At 35.1% G+C, this 21,793-nt stretch overlaps 2 protein-coding genes across 2 annotated transcripts in view; both read left to right on the top strand.

Moving 5' to 3' along the window:
- LOC142340586 (glutathione synthetase-like) overlaps nt 1-21,793 on the top strand; it is a 494,803-nt gene that overhangs the window by 225,229 nt on the left and 247,781 nt on the right. The window lies entirely within an intron of this gene.
- On the top strand, nt 5,488-20,095 carry LOC142341181 (trypsin-like). Its single transcript, XM_075392092.1, has 4 exons — nt 5,488-5,752; nt 10,455-10,557; nt 19,091-19,227; nt 19,662-20,095. The coding sequence occupies exons 1-4, from the start codon at nt 5,494-5,496 to the stop codon at nt 20,054-20,056; spliced, it is 894 nt and encodes a 297-aa protein (XP_075248207.1). The 5' UTR covers nt 5,488-5,493; the 3' UTR covers nt 20,057-20,095.

The raw sequence follows: 21,793 nt of genomic DNA, 5'->3' as shown, positions 1-21,793 counted from the left end.
GAGGCCTCCCGTCTGGCTAAGTTCCACAACCTCGTTGTAATTATTTTGGCCTCATCGGTCGCTGATGGGCGACGTGCAGCTTATACACAACTCCTTGCAATCCCCCCGCTCCGCAAAGGCTAAAAATCTCGCTTCACAGGAAGTGCTCGTTCAAGTTGCATATCCTCCAAATGCGGAAAAGTTACTACAGTTTGGCCTTGCGCTGGGGGTGTCTCTATGATGAAAGGACGATTCGTCAGTGTAAAGCTGACAAAAAATAAAACGGCGCAAAACATAGGTGAAAGAACACTCTATCGGAACATTGTTTAATTCATCATAATTTCGATAAAGACATCTGGCGAGGTACAACTGTATTTAAACGTATTCAAAAATGCATCAAACCGGCGGATCTAGTAACATTTTGTGGCGCTTCCTAGGTTCAAGTTGATTACCGAGAAGTTTTTGAAACATAAAATTATTCAGCATAAAATGAGCGCAATCGATTTAGTATATCAGTAGGTTCAACGAAAATTATGTTAAACGAACTTTTTCTGAGCTTTCTATGCCGAAAAATGGATATTAGGCTTACATGGTTAAGAAATAACGTAATAAAATTTTCTCTCTGAGTAGATTGTTCATTTCATTAAATAGAGCGTTGCTCATTTTGCTATTTATTCGGTAACACAGTTCATCAACTAAGACACATCAAGCAGAAGGAAACAATTATAACAACCTTGAAACACAATTCCGCATACCATTAATACACAGATATAATTATTAATATCGGAATCCTCACATTATCAATACGGAAATCTCAAGACTTTCTTAACCGTATTAAAAATTTTACGAAATTTTTTTACAGAATTTTTAAATTCTCAATACTGAGTTTTTTTCCAAATTTGAAAAGCTTGATCAACTTGTTCTTCTTTTTTGAAATTGACAATTTCTGCAATTAATAAATCTAGGATTAAAAAATTCTTTTTCTATAAATTGCCATGGTTTTTTTCACAATAGGTCAATTTTTTTCAAGTTTTTTTTGCCTCGCTTTTATGTCAAGAACAGCAAAAAAACCGCAATTTGATTATTTCTAGATTTTGACCAAAATTTGTCATAATCAAAAGTTTTTTCAAACAAATGTAAAGATAAGTTATCGTTTACCCGGTCAATTTGAATTTACTTGCTATGTAGGATAGGAAATGGGCTTTGGGGGGTTAGATTTGCCGGTTACGATAATCAATATAGGACTTCAAAGACAAAAATTAAGTTTTTTTGGATGTCTTACAGTTCTGTCATCTTGCAGTCGATGAGAGTATCACACTTTATACTGAACCTCGACCTGCACTCTTGACACGCCTTGTTTAATGTCAATCTATGTATAGCACTCAGATTGTGTTATTGTTATTTGTTGATGATGTTAGTGTCCTTTGTTGTCTGCATTTCAGATCCAACGGCACTTGCCACCATATTGAGGTCTGCCAAAATCTGCACCGGTCTGACACGCTTGTTCCCAGAGACATGAGGCCTCCCGTCTGGCTAAGTTCCACAACCTCGTTGTAACTATTTTGGCCTCATCGGTCGCTGATGGGCGACGTGCAGCTTATACACAACTCCTTGCAATCCCCCCACTCCGCAAAGGCTAGAACTCTCTCTTCACAGGAAGTGCTCGTTCAAGTTGCAGATCCTCCAGATGAGTAAAAGTTACTACTGTTTGGCCTTGCACTTGGGGTGTCTCTATGATGAAAGGACGATTCGTCAGTGTAAAGCTGACAAAAAATATAACGGCGCAAAATATAGGTGAGAGAACACTCTATCGGAACAATGTTTAATTCATCATAATTTCGATAAAGACATCTGGCGAGGTACAACTGTAATTAAACGTATTCAAAAAGGCATCAAACCGGCAGATCTAGTAAAATTTTTTGGCAGGTCCTAGGTTCAAGTTGATTACCGAGAAGTTTTTGAAACATAAAATTATTCAGCATAAAATGAGCGCAATCGGTTTAGTATATCAATAGGTTCAACCAAAATTATGTTAAACAAACTTTTTTTGAGCTTTCTATGCCGAAAAACGGATATAAGGCTGATATGGTTAAGAAATAACGTAATAAAACTTTCTCGCTGAGTAGATTGCTCATTTCATTAAATAGAGCGTTGCTCATTGTGCTATTTATTCGATAACACGGTTCATCAACTAAGACACTTCAAGCAGAAGGAAACAATTTTAACAACCTTGAAACACAATTCCGCATACCATTAATACACAGATATAATTATTAATATCGGAATCCTCATATTTTCAACACGGAAATCTCAAGACTTTCCTAACCGTATTAAAAGTCTTACGAAATTTTTTTGAAGAAATTTTAAATTCTCAATACTGAGTTTTTATCCAAATTTGAAAAGCTTGATCAACTTCTTCTTCTTTTTTGAAATTGACAATTTATGCAATTATTGAATCTGGGATTAAAAAATACTTTTTCTATAAATTGCTATGGTTTTTTTCACAATAGGTCAATTTTTTCAAACTTTTTTTTGCCTCGCTTTTATGTCAAGAACAGCAAAAAAACCGCAATTTGATTATTTCTAGATTTTGACCAAAATTTGTCATAATCAAAAGTTTTTTCAAACAAATGTAAAGATAAGTTATCGTTTACACTGTCAATTTGAATTTGCTTGCTATATAGGATAGGAAATGAGCTTTGGGGGGTTAGATTTGCCAGCTAAGATAATCAATATAGGACTTCAAAGACAAAAATTAAGTTTTTTTGGATGTCTTACAGTTCTGTCATCTTGCAGTTGATGAGAGTATCACACTTTATACTGCACCTCTACCTGCACTCTCGACACACCTGTCTTAATGTCAATCTATGTATAGCACTCAGATTGTGTTATTGTTGTTTAATGACGATGTTAGTGTCATTTGTTGTCTGCATTTCAGATCCAACGGCCTTTGCCACCATTTCGAGGTCTGTCAAAATCTGCACCGGTCTGACACGTTTGTTCCCAGAGACATGAGGCCTCCCGTGTGGCTAAGTTCCACAACCTCGTTGTAATTATTTTGGCCTCATCGGTCGCTGATGGGCGACGTGCAGCTTATACACAACTCCTTGCAATCCCCCCACTCCGCAAAGGCTAGAACTCTCTCTTCACAGGAAGTGCTCGTTCAAGTTGCAGATCCTCCAGATGAGTAAAAGTTACTACTGTTTGGCCTTGCACTTGGGGTGTCTCTATAATGAAAAGACGATTCGTCAGAGTAAAGCTGAAAAAAAATATAGCGTCGCAAAATATAGGTGAAAGAACACTCTTTCGGAATATTGTTTAATTCATCATAATTTCGATAAAAACATCTGGTGAGGCCAAACTGTATTTAAATGTATTCAAAATTGCATCAAACCTGCGGATCTAGTAACATTTTATGGCAGGTCCTAGGCTCAAGTTGATCACCGAGAAGTTTTTGAAACATAAAATTATTCAGCATAAAATGAGCGCAATCGATTTAGAATATCAGTAGGTTCAACGAAAATTATGTTAAACGAACTTTTTCTGAGCTTTATATACCCGAAAACGGATATAAGGCTTACATGGTTAAGAAACAACATAATAAAACTTTCTCGCTGAGTAGATTGTTCATTTCATTAAATAGAGCGTTGCTCATTTTGCTATTTATTCGGTAACACAGTTCATCAACTAAGACACTTCAGGCAGAAGGAAACAATTATAACAACCTTGAAACACAATTCCGCATACCAATTAATACACAGATATAAATATTAATATCGGGATCCTCACATTTTAATATGTCCTAGTGTAATGTTAAGAAAACATGTTTATTTGGTGACACTATTGGTACACATTATAGACCACCACAAGTAGAACGATGAAGTTCTATTAAGTGACGTTGCATTTGGAACAAATAAGGAACAAATCCTGTTATGAAGCAAAAAAACGCCGAGTTACTCGACATTCAAATTCATTATTGAATCTAAAAGCCAACTATCAAATTTCAGGAGCAAGCGGACAAACGCAGAAAACGGGGACGCAAAAGTCTCGATGGATTATATTTGAATAGAAAATTTTTTAACTGCCTATACGAATCTGCAGCTGAAGGAATCTTTTTTATGGATGAGTATATAGGTTTGTTATCTGCTGCACCCAAATTTTTCCAATGTTTTTTCTTCTCTTACGGTTTGCGAAAATTGAGTTTGCGAAATTAAGAATAATTTTTGTAAAGAATGATTTTCATTGTGAGCTATCAGTGAATGAAAAGATCACGCAAATCAATATTTTGGGTCTGAAAATTGTGTTGTTGTGCTGAGAATATGAGTCAGGATATTCTAACCAATATAAGTGAGGTAAAACTTTTCAGATAAAAAAGTGAAAAAATTAGAGATTCATAAACAATTAATTTTTTCAGGGTTCAGAAGTCTAAATTTTTTCCAGACAACCCAATTATTAACCAGACAAGACAAGTAAATCATTAACTCCATACAAAACAGATCAAACGCCAGACAAACCAGACGACTCAGGCCTCCTAGACAATCCAGGACCTCCCAACAGACCGAGTCAAACCATGCAATGATTTAGTGTCCCAGGAAAGCCCAGACAATTTGAAAGGAATCAGAAAACTCAATTCAATTTCAGACAAAAAAAATCATGAGACCAGAAATAGCAGGTTGTATGCCAAAATGGTCCATAAATGGCTAAAGGGGTTACATCCGATGAAAATTTGCAACTGATCAATTTATTTCATTATATGGCAAAAGAGCATCAAAAACCTTTTATTTCTGTTCTTATTTTGAACTTTTTTTAAGTCAGTCAGTAAATAACTCAAACACATTATTTAAACTCCTTTCTCGGAAAAATGCATATTCGTCAAACCTCTCACACAGTATGCCCTTGCTCTGACACGATGCTAGCCGGATAACAATTACCAAAAAAAATAAATACATGCTTTATATTTCTCCGATTTTTCGGTTTCAGTTTTTCCATTTGTATCGATTATGAATAAATTTCTCATCCACATTTCTAGTAGGCGGTCTAGTCTGTAAGGCGAAACTTAAGATTCAGGGCTCTACTCGTGTAAACATTTGTTTCCTACCGCAAATGAATTTCACTGCGATAATTGCTCACTTTAGAGAAGTTCAGTTTTTTTTATTTAGAACAAAAAGCAGAAAGCAGACCATAACTCAACCATTATACCATACCTTGAAGCGCTCGTTTGTGATTACCTTGACTACAGGCCTGCAGTCCTCGTCTGTGCAATCCCACACCCTCCACCCCCCCCCCCCCCACCAGTGTCTCGCACATTCTGCAGGTACAATAATTTCATCACCAACTAACTAGCATTTCTTGGTTTTGCATTGAGAAACTCTTTCTTGATCTCAATCTTTGTCGTTTTGTTCATTGGGTTGGTTCTCATAGTTCAAATAAAGAAACTATTTAGTTATAGTTATAGAAGAGAATATATTTGGTTATTTTCAAGGACATATAATCAAGAAACTACAAGAATTCAATATGAAAAACACTATTTTCACAATTAAAGTTCTTTTGTATTTGTTTTATTTTGTATCTGAAACTAAAGTTCTAGATTATCCCAATTTTAGAAACAAATTTTCGGATGTAACTATTAGCAAAATTGTAAATGGGGTTGACCCTACTTTGGAACGACGATTTTACGTGAAAATATGGAATGAGGTTACGGATGAAATGATCTGTGGGGGGTCAATTATACAGATGCATTTTGTAATCACAGCTCAGCGATGCTTCAAAGATGGTAAGCGAGCTGTGGATGTACGTTTTTTTGCAAAACGTGTAAATTTGAACGCACCCCGGGTTTAGTTGTGCGACCCTAAACCGCTCTGATCACTTCGGCCTGGCCACCTCGAATTAAATAGTCTGGGCAGCACACCGGTGGCGTGGTGCGACACAGGGTCTGGAAACAATTGAGTCGCACGATGGTGTGGACAATGGTCGAATTACGGTCTGATCAGAGGGCAAAGTCTGGGAAATGGTCTGGACAATGGTCGCTTTAGGGCCTGATCAGAGGGCAAAGTCGCACTACGGTCTGACCTTAGGTCGCACGAAAGTCTGGAAAATGGTGGCAATACGGTCTGATCATAGGTCACAAGAGAAGCGTTTTTTTTGCTATAAAATGTAGCTAACGTGGGGTCGGAAAAGTCTCAAAGTCAGGTTGAGATTTTCCACTATGATCAGTTTTTTAACCTCCGGCTTTTTCATTCCTGGCTCGAGACTTGCAGTCAGTGAGTAACTGAGTTACATAAACTAACTATAGGAGAAGTTGCCTATAGGCGAACAACCCAGGTCGAGGTGTCCAGGCCAAAGTGACCTGTGGTCAGACCATCTTCGAGCGCACACATGTTCTCGGTGAGCTGGAATTAAATGGTCTGGAAAATGCTTCAAGCGCACTTTAGTCTGGACAATGGAATGGAATTTGTCTGATCAGAGGTAACTTCGGTCTGGATGGTCTGATCAGAGGCCGATTTGTGCGCACAATAGTCTAATTAGAGGTCGATTCGAGCGAATTATTTCTTAAAGTTCTTGTTTGTTTTCTTTTTTATACTGACAGATGTTGTCATTGCCAAAAGTCAACAACACAGCAGAATTCTGATCAGAGACCCATCAAGAGTTTGATGGGTTGAACAAAAACAAGAAGTCCAGCTGATAGCAACTGACAGTCCCCTTTTGGAAAGATTCGGAATAACTGTAGACCAAGACGTAATTTTGCAAAGCTTTCTAAGTTCATCTATTCAGTCAACAACTTGAATTATTGGCATACTGAATAATTTTTTGGCAATTTGGTTTTCCTTTGATTAGCAAAATTTTTAGAGTAGGCTTTTCCTTAGTTGAACATATTACTGAAAACATCAATTTTCATGAAATAAAAATATTATAGCCGTATTGAGATATTTGTTCCTGTTCAAAACCATTCTCTGATCAGACTATATTGAGCGCTTTTAGTCTGATCATATGCATTTTCGAGCGCACTTCAGTTTGATAAGAGACAATTTTGAGCGCACTTCAGTCCTATCATAGGCGATTTTGAGCGCAGTTCATTCTGACCAGAGGATGATTCGAGCACGCACTAGTCTGATCAGAGGACACATCAGTCTGTGTCTGTGTGATCTGAGGTCACTTTTGTCTAGACCTCAACACGGGAAGCACAACTGGGAGACGAAATTTTTTCTAAACAGGCTAGACCAAAATGGTTCCCGAATTTCGGTCTGGACATAGACACTTTTTGTTTGTGACCTCAGCTTCGGTTGTGACAATTGTTTATGGTTCTACACTTAAATACTTGTTTACTACTTTTCTTCTCTAAATCGTCACAGTTCTTTGTCTAACAATAGTCTCACAGTTTCTCTCCGGAATGTTTTGCAGGATAAGTTGATCAGAGATATTTTTTCTGGCATCTCAACTCTAGAGATCCAGTAAAGCTGTCATAATTATTTAAAAGTACTGCTACACACTTTTTACGAAACTTTTTTGACGTCAAAAAAGACATTAAAAAAGCTACGTAACTAGTACCATGATTCAACTAAAAAGCAGAGCAGTCAACCAAATAAACAGAGCTGTAATACACAGCCAAAAACAAAAAAATCTGCTGAAATCAGGCAGACGTTTACGAATGTTGAACTGTTTGCTAGCCAGGAGACTAAAAATTTTGGCAACAGTTTTATAAATTATCATTTTTAAAATATTTTTGATGAAAGAAAAATAATAATGATAATTTTTGGAACACATGCCAAAAATTTTTTTTATCAGGGCAAGCAAAGAACGTTTGTTTTGATGACATTGTTCACCGCTATGTCTTTTTGTTTGATTTGTCGTACCACGTACGTGGTAGTTTTCGAAATGTGTTTAAAAGTGGTAGTTTTTAAAGTAGTAGTTCAGGATTTGAGGTTCCAGAGTTCAGGTTTTAGAGCCAAGTTTTCAGAAGTGGAATGATCTCTAGTCAATCTGCCCTGGATTCAAATTTTTCAGCGCTTATAAATTGTTCGAAGTGCTGTTTACGTAAGACAGAAGCTTCTGATTAGAATATAGTTCGCTTTCTCAGCCATTTAAACCATTTATGTAATTTGTTTGTTTTTCTTCTATGTATTTTTACAGAACTCAACAGCTTCAGTTCGAAATTCAATAACTTGAATCCAATTTTGACATGAAAATCATTCCACTCGATCATGTACTATGTTTTCAGAGAAAGCTTCATTGTTTTTATGACTTCCACAAAAGTTTTTGATAAACACTTGCTTACACTTCTTGTATTTTTCCACATTTGTTGTTCTTTTTGCAGTCTTATAACTGAGTAGCAATAATTAATTATCCAATTGACTCCCCTGAGTGGTATAATAGGGCGCATATTTTGATTTCGTTTCAAACCCAATGGCTTTTATGTCCTTAAAAAAGCTTGTTATAATAAATATCTTAGTTTTATTTACTGTCAAACTCTCGATTAGTGTCAGTTAAAGCAAGTTGCCTCCTCTATCTAAAATAAAGAAATTTCTATCTATTTAGCGGTAATAGTTTTCTTTTAATTTCGCAGCCACGATACCATGAGTTTTCAAAACAAAATTTGACTTCTGAACATTTTTCCCATTTTGAAGCTGTTTCAGTCCCTTGCCAAGTCATTGAACAGAATGTGCAGTCAGACATATAGAAAGTTTTGATTGAATAGCGAACGATTTTAACGGCTTCGAAACCGTTTTAAAGCAAAAAAGGTTTTTTGGCGTTATTTTTGCTATCCGACCTCACATTCTGGAAATTTCAGGTATCAAGATGCTTTTTTGGCGTTGATAGTATCTGGTTTCTCGGAAAAAGTTTAATTTTTTTATACTTGCCATTTCTTGTTGTTATTTTTTTATCTTTTTCGCATCGTTTCTGTGAAATGAGGGTGCGACCATTGATGTCATGAAAAGACCAAATGGAGCACCCGTAATCTTTTCAGATGATTACTTTTATTTTTCATGGATTGCACAACGTGTCTTCTTATAAAATTGTTTGAAGATTTTTGAGTTTCTATGTAGGTTGTATAGGTTTCTAAATTGTAGTCTTAAGAATAAGTCTACACACATGAGAGGTACAACTGAGAGGTACACCATTGTAGGGTACGATTGGTTTCCATGAAGTTTCAATTTAATGTTTCTAGTTTTCTTTAGATGTAAATCTGAAGTTTTCTTGCTCTTGATAATATTTTATTTGAAAAGATCGGTGAATTTTTAATCTTTGTAGATTCTTAAATCTTCTTTTTCTGTCAACTTGTAGCATAGTTTCTGTTAAACAAGGTGCATCTTCACTCAAGAGAGAAAGGTTTTTACAATAGTTGATTTTTTCTATTAACCGTTTTGTGGCTGTGATGTTTCGATAATTCGAAAAAGTTGGTGATTTCTGGGTATTTGATCTTTTTTGAGTTTTTGTGTTTTCTTCTCAAAATACAACTTTAATGGAGGTTCCCGTGTGCTCTGAGGATAAGAGCAGTTGAATTTATACAATGGCATTAGTGAATAGTTCATTGTTTTAAGTGCTTCAGCACCGCTTTCCTCAAAAGTTAACTGCATTTTCCATATTTGATTTATTTGACACTTTTTGCAGCCGGGTGCCGTATATTTTGGAAAAAAGCAGGTGTCAATGGCACCCTAGGTATAATAAGTACACAAAAAAAAACAAAAAAAAAACAAAAAAGCAAAATTTTTAAAAATATTTATATTTTTGGAAACAATTAACTTTGATGTCAATCGAATTATAGATGATAATGAGAAGTAAAAATGAGAAGTAAAACTGAGAGGTGCACAAATGAGAGGTAGAACTGGTTTCCATGAAGTTTCAAATGAATATTTCTAGTTTGCATGAGATGGAAATAATTTTGAGATTGTTAAGTTATCCCTGGTCGGGATTACTTAACAAAACCAACCAGAAAATAAGAGATGTCTTTGGAGTATTCGATTTTAAACTCAAGAATGTTTCGGAATGTTCAGTTTCCTCGTTGCCTTATATTTTATTTGTAGGCAATGTTCGGTATGAAATGAGTCCGTTACTTTGCATACTTCGATAAAAATTCTGAAAAGTGTCAAAAATTGAGGTTTATGAAAAGACTCCAGTGCCGAGGGCATGTCTTTTCATGCGCATTTTGGGCCAAGTATGGTCTTTTCATAAGATTTTCAGTTGCGCACGATCTTTTCATCATATTTTTAGTCGAGTATAGTCTTTTCATAAGTCGAGGTCTTAACATGGTCTGAAATATGTAAGACATATTTTGTGTTTTCTTTGTCGTAAAACTAAACATACTAATGGTTTCCTACGTTTGGGATCAGAATTACTCAAAAACAATTTGTTTGTATTACCCAACCGAATTACCCCACCATATAAAAGGCTATTCAATAGATCGATGTTCAAAGTTCTAAGCCAGTTCTTAAACTGGTGAAGAATGAATAGGAAATTGATATCATTGCACGCTGTTTCAGTGAACAAAAATTCTGTGACAGTGGAAGTGGGGGACTTCTCGAGGGCAGACGGTGAGGTAGAAGTGTACAATGTTGTTCGGGTCATAGTAGTCAGCGAACACTGGTAATATTTTAGGTTCTACTTCTTTTCACCCCGATTTATTTAACCCCGCATTTTTTAACACCACATCATTCAACCACTCTATCATTTCACCCCTCTATCATTTCACCCCTCTATCCTTTCACCCCTCTATCATTTCACCCCTCTATCATTTCACCCCTCTATCATTTCACCCCTCTATCATTTCACCCCTCTATCATTTCACCCCTCTATCATTTCATCCCGCCAATTAGCAGTCGACATTAAAGGCACGAAGGCACGTTGTCATAATTAAGTGGATAAATTATCCCACGTTCGGTGGGATAAACAAAAATATGTGCCTGTTCAAATGAAAGGTCCCAGTAAAGTCGAGGTCTATGCGCTAGTTTTCAGACTGTGGCTACAAGAAAATTGTGTGCCAATGGTCCCTGAGAGGGTCTTATCATAGAGCGCGCGGATTTACGATCGTGGGTCAATTTTAAATTTGTCACCTCAAATTCCTGCACGGCCATGCACGCAATTCCTGCACGGCCATGTGGGCACTATAGGTTTGCGGTGTAAATCACAGGAAACAGGAAAAATTCAGTATTTTTACCCTATTAAAATGGACAAACAGATTACCCATGAAAAAGAGGTTACCCATGTTATAACTGACAAGTCTAGAGAAAAGTTTTTACGCGAGAAATCGACACAATTTTCACTCAGCCTTAATGATTCCCTCACACTAAACCTCATCAGAACTTTTTTGTTTAATTAGCAAGATAAGTCACGCAAAATCTTCACGATTCTTTTGAGAGTTTGTGCGATGTCATGGACCAAAAATATTATGCAAGAGCTTCTACGCTTTTTCAAAGCAAAAAAATAGGGCGTCACCATAATGTTCATCGGAGGAAAACACTGACATAATCACACATAGAAACTCAAACTAGTTGATTACAGTAGCAACTCATTCAAGATGTTTAAAGCCGAGCTGGCAAAACACATTCAGATTTTATTGGTGAAGCCACCGACTCTCGAATAGAAAACAGTATGATTGAACTAAAATTCAATTTTTCCCGTATTTTTTGAAGTATTTAACCCGGCTTTTCCTGCAGATTTCAAACATTTTCTCCAATATATGATAGTATCTAGTTACTTGGAAAATGTTTGATTTTTTATACTGGGCATTTCTTGTGGTTATTTTTTGTTACCTTTTTCGCAAAGTTTCTGTGAATTGAGGGTGCCACCCTATCTCATGACCCTAAGCATTTTATTACTTCAAAATTTTTATTCTGATTTTTTCGCATAATTTTGGTGAAATTTTAAAAGAACAGTCTTGTTATAAAATGCAGATGCTTTAAAACTTTTAAAAAATCCAAAACAAGCATTACCCAGATTGTTTGTTTACTTATGTTTATTGCGCCAGATATGATCACGGCCATTCTGCAAAAATCAATTGTCGGCACTTCTGTTAAAAACTTAAAAAAACTCTTAGTGAACTCCACAAAACAGGCAATTTTTAATTGCTTATTTCTCAATTAATCCTTATCAACAAAAATTGAAATTTAATACACTTAAAAAATCCTTACTTTCTGACAATTTAATTGTCATTTTTATCTTCTTATTGAGCATTACAAAAATCAATACTGAATTAGAAGTTAAAATTAATCACGAACTCATTGCAGACAAATTCAGCGGCGCTTTTTGGATCCAATCCAATTAGTTTTTCCTTCTCATTTAATTTTGCAGTAGACAAAAATAGAAGGTAGATGACAAGTTCGGAGACGGCTCCTGATTAAACTGTGCTTTTCACTGCTAAATCCTCATGCAATTTTTTGCCCAGAAACATTGTATAATTAGACAATGGCGTAAACGTGTCTCCACAAGGTGCGATTGGAACGCAGAGAAATCTAGTTAGACGCCCCACAATATTGATATACTAAATTGTCCTTTCTTTTGTTGAGTAAATTCTTTTTTACGGTATTTATTGCTTCTAAAAATATAAAAACCCAAAAAAATTCAGCACTCCGTATGTTCTGCAGAAACAAATGATGCCTACTTTCAGTTAAAACTTGATCTTGAATCAAACAATCATGCATTTGAGCTGAACATGAGATAGCAAGATCAAGGTATCTTGTGAATCTACAGGCGTAGTTTTCTCGGAAAACGAAAAAAACGTTCATTAATCAATTTTTTCACGTATTTCTTCTTTCCGTGCAGGACAAGTGTAGATTGGCATTAGCAGCGATTTGCAGCGCAAGTCACTAGTGGTTTTGTTGAATCATGAACTAGTTATCCTGGTTGATTTCTCTATTTTTATTCGTCCAAAGAGCTTGCAATTCGAACGCTATATATTTCTCAATACAAAACAGCAGAACCAAAGAGATCATTATAAAAAAATGCTTGATGACAGTGAATAAAACTCTACGATGACAGTGAAAAATGACGTCACAAATGCAATTCAATTGATGTTACATGAACCAATGAACAAAAAGTAGATTTAAAGTGGTGATTGTGACATCGTATGGTCGTAACAAAAATCCGTAACGAAATCAGAAACACAGCAGTACAAGTCTTGAAATACAACCCAAAAAATTGAATAAACTTATGACTTATGACATTTAATTACACCAATTTAGACGGCCAATGAGAACCGTTAGATTTGTTGCTATTGAGACTAAGCCACAAGAGTCCTAAATAACAACAAAAACAATCAAGTCTCAAGAATTTATTTTATTTTTTTGTGCAAAAACAGGGTCAAAATCAGAAACCACTCAATTCTCATTATTAACTTGTCAATGATTGTGAATGAAACCTGTCCCTAATAATATTCAGTGATACGACAACAAAAAGAATTTCGCGAATAAAACTCGCTATCACGTTTGGAGGCAAATATTGAAAAGTCAGAGAATGCAATAGCTACAAACCAATGCTATAACTTCAAATAAATGAATCCTCATTGTCAACCACTGATACCTGTCATTAGTGAGATTGAGGTATAACACATCAATACGTACAACAAATACTAGCAATATTTAAAATCACAATTAGTTTTAAAAAACAGAAAGCCTATGAATCAAAGAAAGCAATAAGTCTGAAATGAAGTGACTATTTGCATTAATTAAAACGTAAATGGAAACCAAAAGTCCGGTCAAAAATAAACCTTAGATATAAGACAACAAATTTAACTACAAGACCTCGTGAAACCAAAAAATTCTGCCTAATGTCTTGAACACAATTAGTGTAAAGCTCAAAAAATGCATGAGCTTTGATCAAAAAGGACTAGATCGACTAACCTAGCCCCTATACGCAGTACATGACGCCAGTCCTTATTCAGAACAAAGGATAAGACAGCAAAAACAACCAACAAACGAACAACAAAAACTCAAAAAATAACCCAAATTTTTAAGATAAATGAGTGTCTATTTCATGAAAACTATTAAACTAATGCCTGGAAATATGAATTACGTTCGTTTGCGTCTTATTATCAACCAATCGGACGTTTCATTGATGTTACTAAAAGATACGACAACATAAAAATTTTCAAAAGCATTCAAAAACATTTAGTGAACTCCACAAAACTTTACAGAATTTACAGCCGGACAATTTTCATTTGTTTATTTCACAACAATTCCTTTTCAACAAAAATTGAGTTGCAATTGGTTTTTGAAAAATAACATTATTTTTGAAATTGTAATTGTCATTTTTACCTTTTTTTAAACATTATATAAATCAATACTGAATTAGAAGTTAACGTTAATCACAAACTCATTGCAGAAAAACTTAGAGACCCTTTTTGGATCCATCCCAAAGAACTTTTCCATCTCATTTCTTTTTACAGAAGACACAAATAGAAGGTACATGACAATTTGGAGACGACCCTTGATTAAACTATGCTTTCTACTTCTAGATCCTCATGCAATTTTCTGCCCAAAAACATTGTCTAATGAGACAATGGCGTAAACGTGTCTCCACAAAGTGCGATTGGAGCGCAGAGAAATCGAGTTAGACGTCCCACAATATTGACCTACTAAATTGTCCTTTCTATTGTTGAAAAAATACTTTGTTATGATTATTATTATTGCTTCTACAAAAATAAAAACTTCCCAAAAAAATTCAGCACTCCGTAAGTTCTGCAAAAACAAATGATGCCTACTTTCATTTTAAACTTGACCTTGTATCAGACAATCATGAGTCGAAAAAAAGATAGCAAGATCAAGAAATTTTTTGAATCTACAGGCATAGTTTTCTCGGAAAACGAAAAAAGTGTTCAATAATAAACTTTTATACATCCTTCTCTTTTCCGTACACGACAAATGTAGATTGGCATTAGTGGCGATTTGCAGTGCAAATCATTAATAGTTTTTTGTGGAATCATGAAATAGTTATTGTGGTTGATTACTCTTTTTTTATTCGTCGAAAGAGTTTGCAATTCGAACGCTATATATTTCTCAATACAAAACAGCAGAACCAAAAGGTTCATTATAAAAAAAATCTTTGATGACAGTGAATAAAACTCTCCGATGACAGTGATAAATGACGTCACTCAAGCAATTCAATTGAAGCTACATGAAACAATGAACAAGAAGTAGATTTGAGTAATAATTTAGTTACACCAATTTAGAAGGCCAATAAGAAACGTTAGTTTCTTAGTTACACCAATTTAGAAGGCCAATAAGAAACGTTAGTTTTGTTGCTACTGAGACTAAGCAACAATAGGCCTAAAGAACAACGAAAACAATCAAGACTAAATATTAATTTTTTTGCAAAGACAAGGTCAATATCAGAAACCACTTAAGTCTCATTATTAACTTGTTAATAAATGTCGAAGAAACTTCTCCCTAATAAACTTCACTGATATGACAACAAAAAGAATTTCGCAAATAAACTCGCTAATACTTTTGGAGGCAAATAGTGAAAAGTCAGAGAATGCAATAGCTACAGACCAAGGGAATTACTTCAAATGAATAAATCCTCCTTGTCAACCAATGAGACCTGCCTTTAGTGAGATTGGGGTTTAATACAGCAATACGTACAACAAATACTAGCAAAATTCAAAAAAAAAGAATTAGTTTTAAGAAACAGAAAGCCAATGAATCAAAGAAAACAAATTTCTGAACTGAAATGATTATTTGCATTAATTAAAACGTAAGTGAAAATTAGAAAACCGGTCAAAAATGAGACTTAGATATAACACAACAAAGATAACTACAAAAATTTGCGAAACCTAAAAATTCTGTCAAATTTCTTGAACACAATTAGCGTTAAGCTCAAAACATGCATGAGCTTTTATCAGACAGGATTAAATCGACTAATTTAACCCCTATTTGCAATACATGAGGCCAGCCGTTAATCAGAAAAAGAATAAGACATCGAAAACTACAAACGTACAACAAAAACTCAAAAATACTTTGTTATGATTATGATTATTGCTTCTACAAAAATAAAAACTCAAAAGAAAAATTTACTTTTAGTAAAAACTCAAAAATCAGTGTCATTTTCATGAAAACTATAAAACTAATTACTGGAACCATGAAATACGTTCATTTGCGTCTTATTATCAACCAATCGACTTTTCGTTGATGATACTAAAGGGGACGACAGCATGAAAAATTTCAAAGGCGTGCAAAAACATTTAGTGAACTCCAAAAAATTTAGAGTATTTACAGCCAGGAAATTTTTGTTTGTTTATTTCACAATTAATCCTTCTTAACAAAATTTGAGTTTCAATTCGTTTTCGAAAAAGAACATTATTTTTGAAATTTTAATCTTTATTTTTATCTTCTTATTGAACATTTCATAGACCAATACTCAATTAGAAGTTAAAGTTAATCACAAACCCATTGCCGACAAATTAAGTGACGCTTTTTGGATCCATTCCAACTAATTTTTCCAACTCATTTAATTTTGTAGAAGAAGTTCGGATTCGGCATTTGATTTAATTGTGCTTTTTACTGCTAGATCTTCATGCAATTTTTTGCCCGGAAACATTGTATAATTAGACAATGGCGTAAACGTGTCTCCACAAGGTGCAATTGGATTGCAGAGAAATCTAGTTAGACGTCCCACAATATGGACCTACTAAATTTGTCCTTTTTTTGTTGAATAAATACCTTTTTACGATAATTATTGCTTCTACAAATATAAAAACCCTAAAAAATTCAGCACTCCGTATCTTCTGCAGAAACAAACGATGCCTACTTTCAGTTTAAACCTGACCTTGTATCAGACAATCATGAAACTGAGCCAAACAAGAGATAGCAAGATCAGGAGACCTTTTGAATCTACAAGCATAATTTTCTCGGAAAACGAAAAAAATGTTCAATAATAAATTTTTTTACGTCTTTCTCTTTTCCAAACACAATACACAACAAATGCAGATTGGCATTAGTAGCGATTTTCAGCGCAAATCACTAGTATTTTTGTTGGATTATGAACTCGTTATCGTTGCCGATTGCATCTTTTTTTTCGTCGAAAGAGCTTGCAATTCGAACGCTATGCATTTATCAATACTAAACAGCAGAACCAAAGGGTTAATTGGAAAGTAAATCTTATATGGTATTACAACAAAATGAAGTAATTTTTGGACAGTATTCAGAGATGGTGAACAAGTCAAATACGTTTATAACTTCAAACATTAAAAGCTTTCAATGACAAATATTTCAGTATTCAGAAATTGTGAAGTCTAAAGATAAGACAGCTCACCATGCTAAAAAAATTACTAAATTAGTACATTTATTTATTGTACCACAAGGAATAATGTAAATTTATTAGAAAGTTTTTCCATAAAAAACAAAAAAAACATAGCAGGCAGATTTTGAGAAAAAAACCGCAATAGCTTCCTAGATTTGTGGTCTCAAAAAAAAGTTAAAGAAACAGACCAAAAAAAGAAGCTTTTTAAAAATGCTGAGCTGTTGTAATTTAAGAATATGTTTAAATCAATGCTGACCTCGAATACCCTTCAGTTAAAGTGACACACAACCATATGATCTTTTCTCTTCAAATCAAAGTACAGAAGAATCAATGTCAGAGTGAGGAAGTAACTTGCGACCAAAAATTTAATAACGCCAATGAACAAAAAAATACACTTTCCGATGACAGTGAAAAATGACGTCAAACAAGCATTTCAATTGAAGTGACATGAGCCAAAAACAAAAAGTAGATTTGAAGTGGTGATTGTGACATCATATGGTCGTAAAAAAAATCCGTAACGAAATCAGTAAAAAATCAAAAAAAGCAATAACGATGAATTGAAATGATTATTTGCTTTGATTAAAACGTTCATAAAAACCAGAAAACCGGTCAATAATGAGACTTAGATATAAGACAACAAAGTTAACCAACTAAACTAATCCCTATTCGCAATACATGAGGACAGTCCTTAATAAGAATAAAGGATAAGACAGCAAAATCTACAAACGTACAACAAAAACTCAAAAATTAACTCAAAAATTTAAGAAAATTTAGTCTCAATTTCATGAAACCTTTTAAGCCGTTGACTGGAACCATGAATTAGGTTCGTTTGCGTCTTATTATCAACCATTCATACCTGCCACAAGGACCTGACGCAAAGAAAAGAAAAACTGAAAACAAAAGTCAATTTGACGCACTTGAAAGAAGTCCTTCTCGGTACTGAAAATTTGTTCAAGCACCAATTTCTGGCTCCACTTTAGAGATTATTTGAAAAAAATCACGCCTTAAACTTACTAATTTTCGGTCTCTTCAGTTTTTGCGCGTGACTAAAATCACCACTCTAATTTGACTCCTCACTGACTTTAATAGCCGAAAAAAGCGTGAACAGATCTTAAAAAAGACAGCACACCAATACAATACAAATACTTTCGATTGTGAAAAAAAACAAGAAGAGAAAGCCAATCATAGCCTCAGCTATCGCTTTGCGACTATTAATAACGTTTTTGATCAATTTTTTTTGATACCATAATCTTTTTAATATCTGAAGCAGCTTCTCATTATCCAAAACGTTGGCTAGCAATTGTTCTTCGAAACAATATTTCGCAAAGAGCTTAATTTGAACGTCAAACGAGTGTCAGACGTCCTTTTATTGTATTTCCTTTCTCGCAACCCATGCTGTTACGTTCTATTCAACCGTATTCTGCTCACAATAACAAAAAATCACCGAGATGATGTGCGACCCAAGATCAGCTAAGGTCTACACGGACTGCTGTTGTGTACAGGGTTTCCGACCGAACAAATTGTTAGGGGTCTAAGCAGGTGCAACTACTGTGAAAAAGGACCAGTACTGGAATCGAACCAGCTTGCAAGCCTAGTGGGCTACCCATTTACACCAACTTTAGGAGCTTTGCGGAATTGGTTTATATGTAAAAGCTAGACTATTTTGAATTTTGAAGGGAAATTCCAAAACAATAAAACGAAGTTCGTCTTTCATTCGTGTCAAGATTTTTCATGGTGTTACACTTACAAAACAACCGTTTTTGTAACAAAAAACTGGCAGGTTTTCACAAGATACATCCTAGCTTTTACCCAGGTGTTCGGACATTCCTGATCATTCAAATTTATTACTTTAGAAATTGAAACGATTACTGTCGTGTTTATACAGGACTGCTTTTCATGCCAATGAAGTGAGAGGACTAGCATTGCTGGAACTGGACAGACCAGTGGAAGACTCCAGTCGGATTTTGCATCCCTGTCTCTGGGAGAGAGATCATGGCACTCGATTGGCTACTTGCGGATTAGGTACAAATGCACTTCTTGAATTGGGATCTTAAACCCTACCAATGACTTCGAGTTTTTTTTTCAAAAAAGACAAAAAGAGCATACATAACTCGAAAACGCATATTATTTATTTTTGTTTTACCCAACATATAATTGCCAACCTCCCCAACCCATTTACATAAGTCAATTTGGTCAAAATTCGAAAATACCCCCAAAGCACAATAAAACCAAAAATTGAAAGATATTGATTGATAAAGGCTTCTGACTGAATAAACAGTCGGTCAAAAAAACTGTTTGTTTGAAATTTCATACTGTGCTATAACTCAACAATGTTGAAAAAAACCTGAATGAGCGCCAAATGAATCAGCATTTTTTTAAACAAATCTGGTTTGAGAGCGCGGTTTCAGTGAAGAAAGGGCTAGATGTATTTGTGTTTAAGATTTTGTATAATTTAGGGTCATTGTCCGGAGCTTCAAAACAGGTATCTTCAACACTCCAAGAAGCATATCTTCGAGAAAACAAACTCTACAAACCATTTTCTCCTGTCGTCACCAAAAAACGAAAACTATGTCCTAACGATCTAGTGTGTACAACTAGAATCACCCCAGGTGCCAATAATTGTTTCGGCGACGAGGGGAACCCACTTTACGCTTTCAATCCCTGTTTCAACAAAACCCACACAGCCTATTGTTTATACGGGGTTGCTCTTTACCACGAAACGAAGATTGGAGGACCGGAGGATGACTGCGATGACGGGAGCTACTTTGCACGAGTGTCCACCGTACAGGCATGGATATCTTGTGTTTTGTACCAGGAAATGCCAACGATTGAATTGTGCATTTTGAGTTAATTATTTTCGTTTTGAGCCACGAAAAAAAACCTGTATCAACTCTCGTTGCGATATCAACTTTTGCATATCTTACGGATTAAATAACTAAATAGTGCTCGATGAAAACTACAAAAATCTTAGACAAAAATTGGATTTGTTTTTTCCATCATTTTTCTCTCACCTGTCGGTAAATTAGGACCCGTGAGAAAAAAAGAGGCGGGAAACGAAGTCTAACAGTCCATACAGTGCCATAAATTCTGCAACTGTTGCTATTGTACCGATAGTTGATTAAAGCATTACCACACTTCTGTTATTGCCCTCTGAAGGGGAACAAATTAATGTGTCTACGCCTCGGAGTTTGAAAACTTTTTGATGGTGATAACAATGGTGTGGTAATATTCAATATTTTCCTCTATTTGACTGTTTTAATCCCGTATCGAAGTCAGTTTCTCTAAACAAAAAAATCTAAAAATAGTGGACAACTTGTTGAGCTCCCCCATTGGCCTATGATCAGAGCACCTTCGAACAAATTGACAATAAAAGAGAGCTCAGAAGAACGCTCAATTCGAGTTGGCAGGAAACTATATGCAGTAAGTAAACATATATAAATAGTCTTAGTTGCCCGCCAAAAATTGGTCCGAAATTCTGCTCAAAAGTTTTAGGAAAACCAAACTAAATTTCAAAACTTCAAATATCTACAGGCAAAGTCTCAGCTGTGTGACCCGACACCTTGAGCATCTAGTTTTCCACTAATTAACGTGAAAAAATAGTTATGCAGCAGAACTTTATATTCTTTAATGATACATTGAGTGTTTGCTTAGTTCTACTTAGGCCTAATTATCAAAAGAAGAAATTATAAGCGAAAGACTGGAAAAATTATAACTCTTCTTGAATTGCAAGAGAATGAATCTATTTGTTTAAAAGTTTCAACAACAGAACTAAATTCTGGTTCCTTAGATGATTTTTCTGCATTTTCTGCTAAAATGCAACTCCCAGGTTATAGCTTAGATCTAGACGCATTATTTAACATTTGAAAAATAATCCGGAGTTCTCTTTCGACTGTCAACGTTATTTTGCTTGTGAGTGCTGCAATGTGCTCCTAGTGGTTTCCAAGAATTTCCAACTAGCTTTAGAAGATCAAAATTTGAAAGTATTTTTGATGAAATTTAACAGAAGAAAAATCACAAACGAAATTTATCACTCGATAAACAAGAGACAGGGAATTATAAGATGAAAAGTTGTTTCAGTTTGTCTCTGTTCTTCTCTCTCTCTCTCTCTCTCTCTCTCTCTCTCTCTTTCACACTCTGTTCTCTCTCTCTCTCTCTCTCTCTCTCTCTCTCTCTCTCTCTCTCTCTCTCTCTCTCTCTCTCTGTCTCTACTCCTTTGACGGCCAATGTTTCTTTTCTGTTCAACTTCTCTCTCTCTCTCTCTCTCTCTCTCTCTCTCTCTCTCTCTCTCTCTCTCTCTCTCTATCATCTCTTTCTCGTTTTCTCTCTCTCTCTCTCTCTCTCTATCTTTTCTCTCTCTCATGCACACAATTCTCTCTGTCACACTCTCTTTCCTCCTTTCCTCTCCTTTCCTTCGTTTTCTCTCTTTTCCTTTTTCTTCTTGAACGTATCGCAAATGTTGCTTTGATCTTTCCAGTGAATTTCATCGGACTTTCAAAGTTCAAAACAAAAAGTGTTTTAAAGGCAATTAAATGTAAATCGCCAAAGACAAGCGCAAGAATATGCCACTTTGTAGACAGAAAAACATCAA

This window comes from Convolutriloba macropyga, chromosome 6 (assembly GCF_964194025.1).
Source record: "Convolutriloba macropyga chromosome 6, txConMacr16.3, whole genome shotgun sequence".
Classification (NCBI taxonomy): domain Eukaryota; kingdom Metazoa; phylum Xenacoelomorpha; order Acoela; family Convolutidae; genus Convolutriloba; species Convolutriloba macropyga.
Note: the sequence above shows the minus strand (reverse complement) of the source record. Positions and strands in the feature narration are given on the sequence as shown.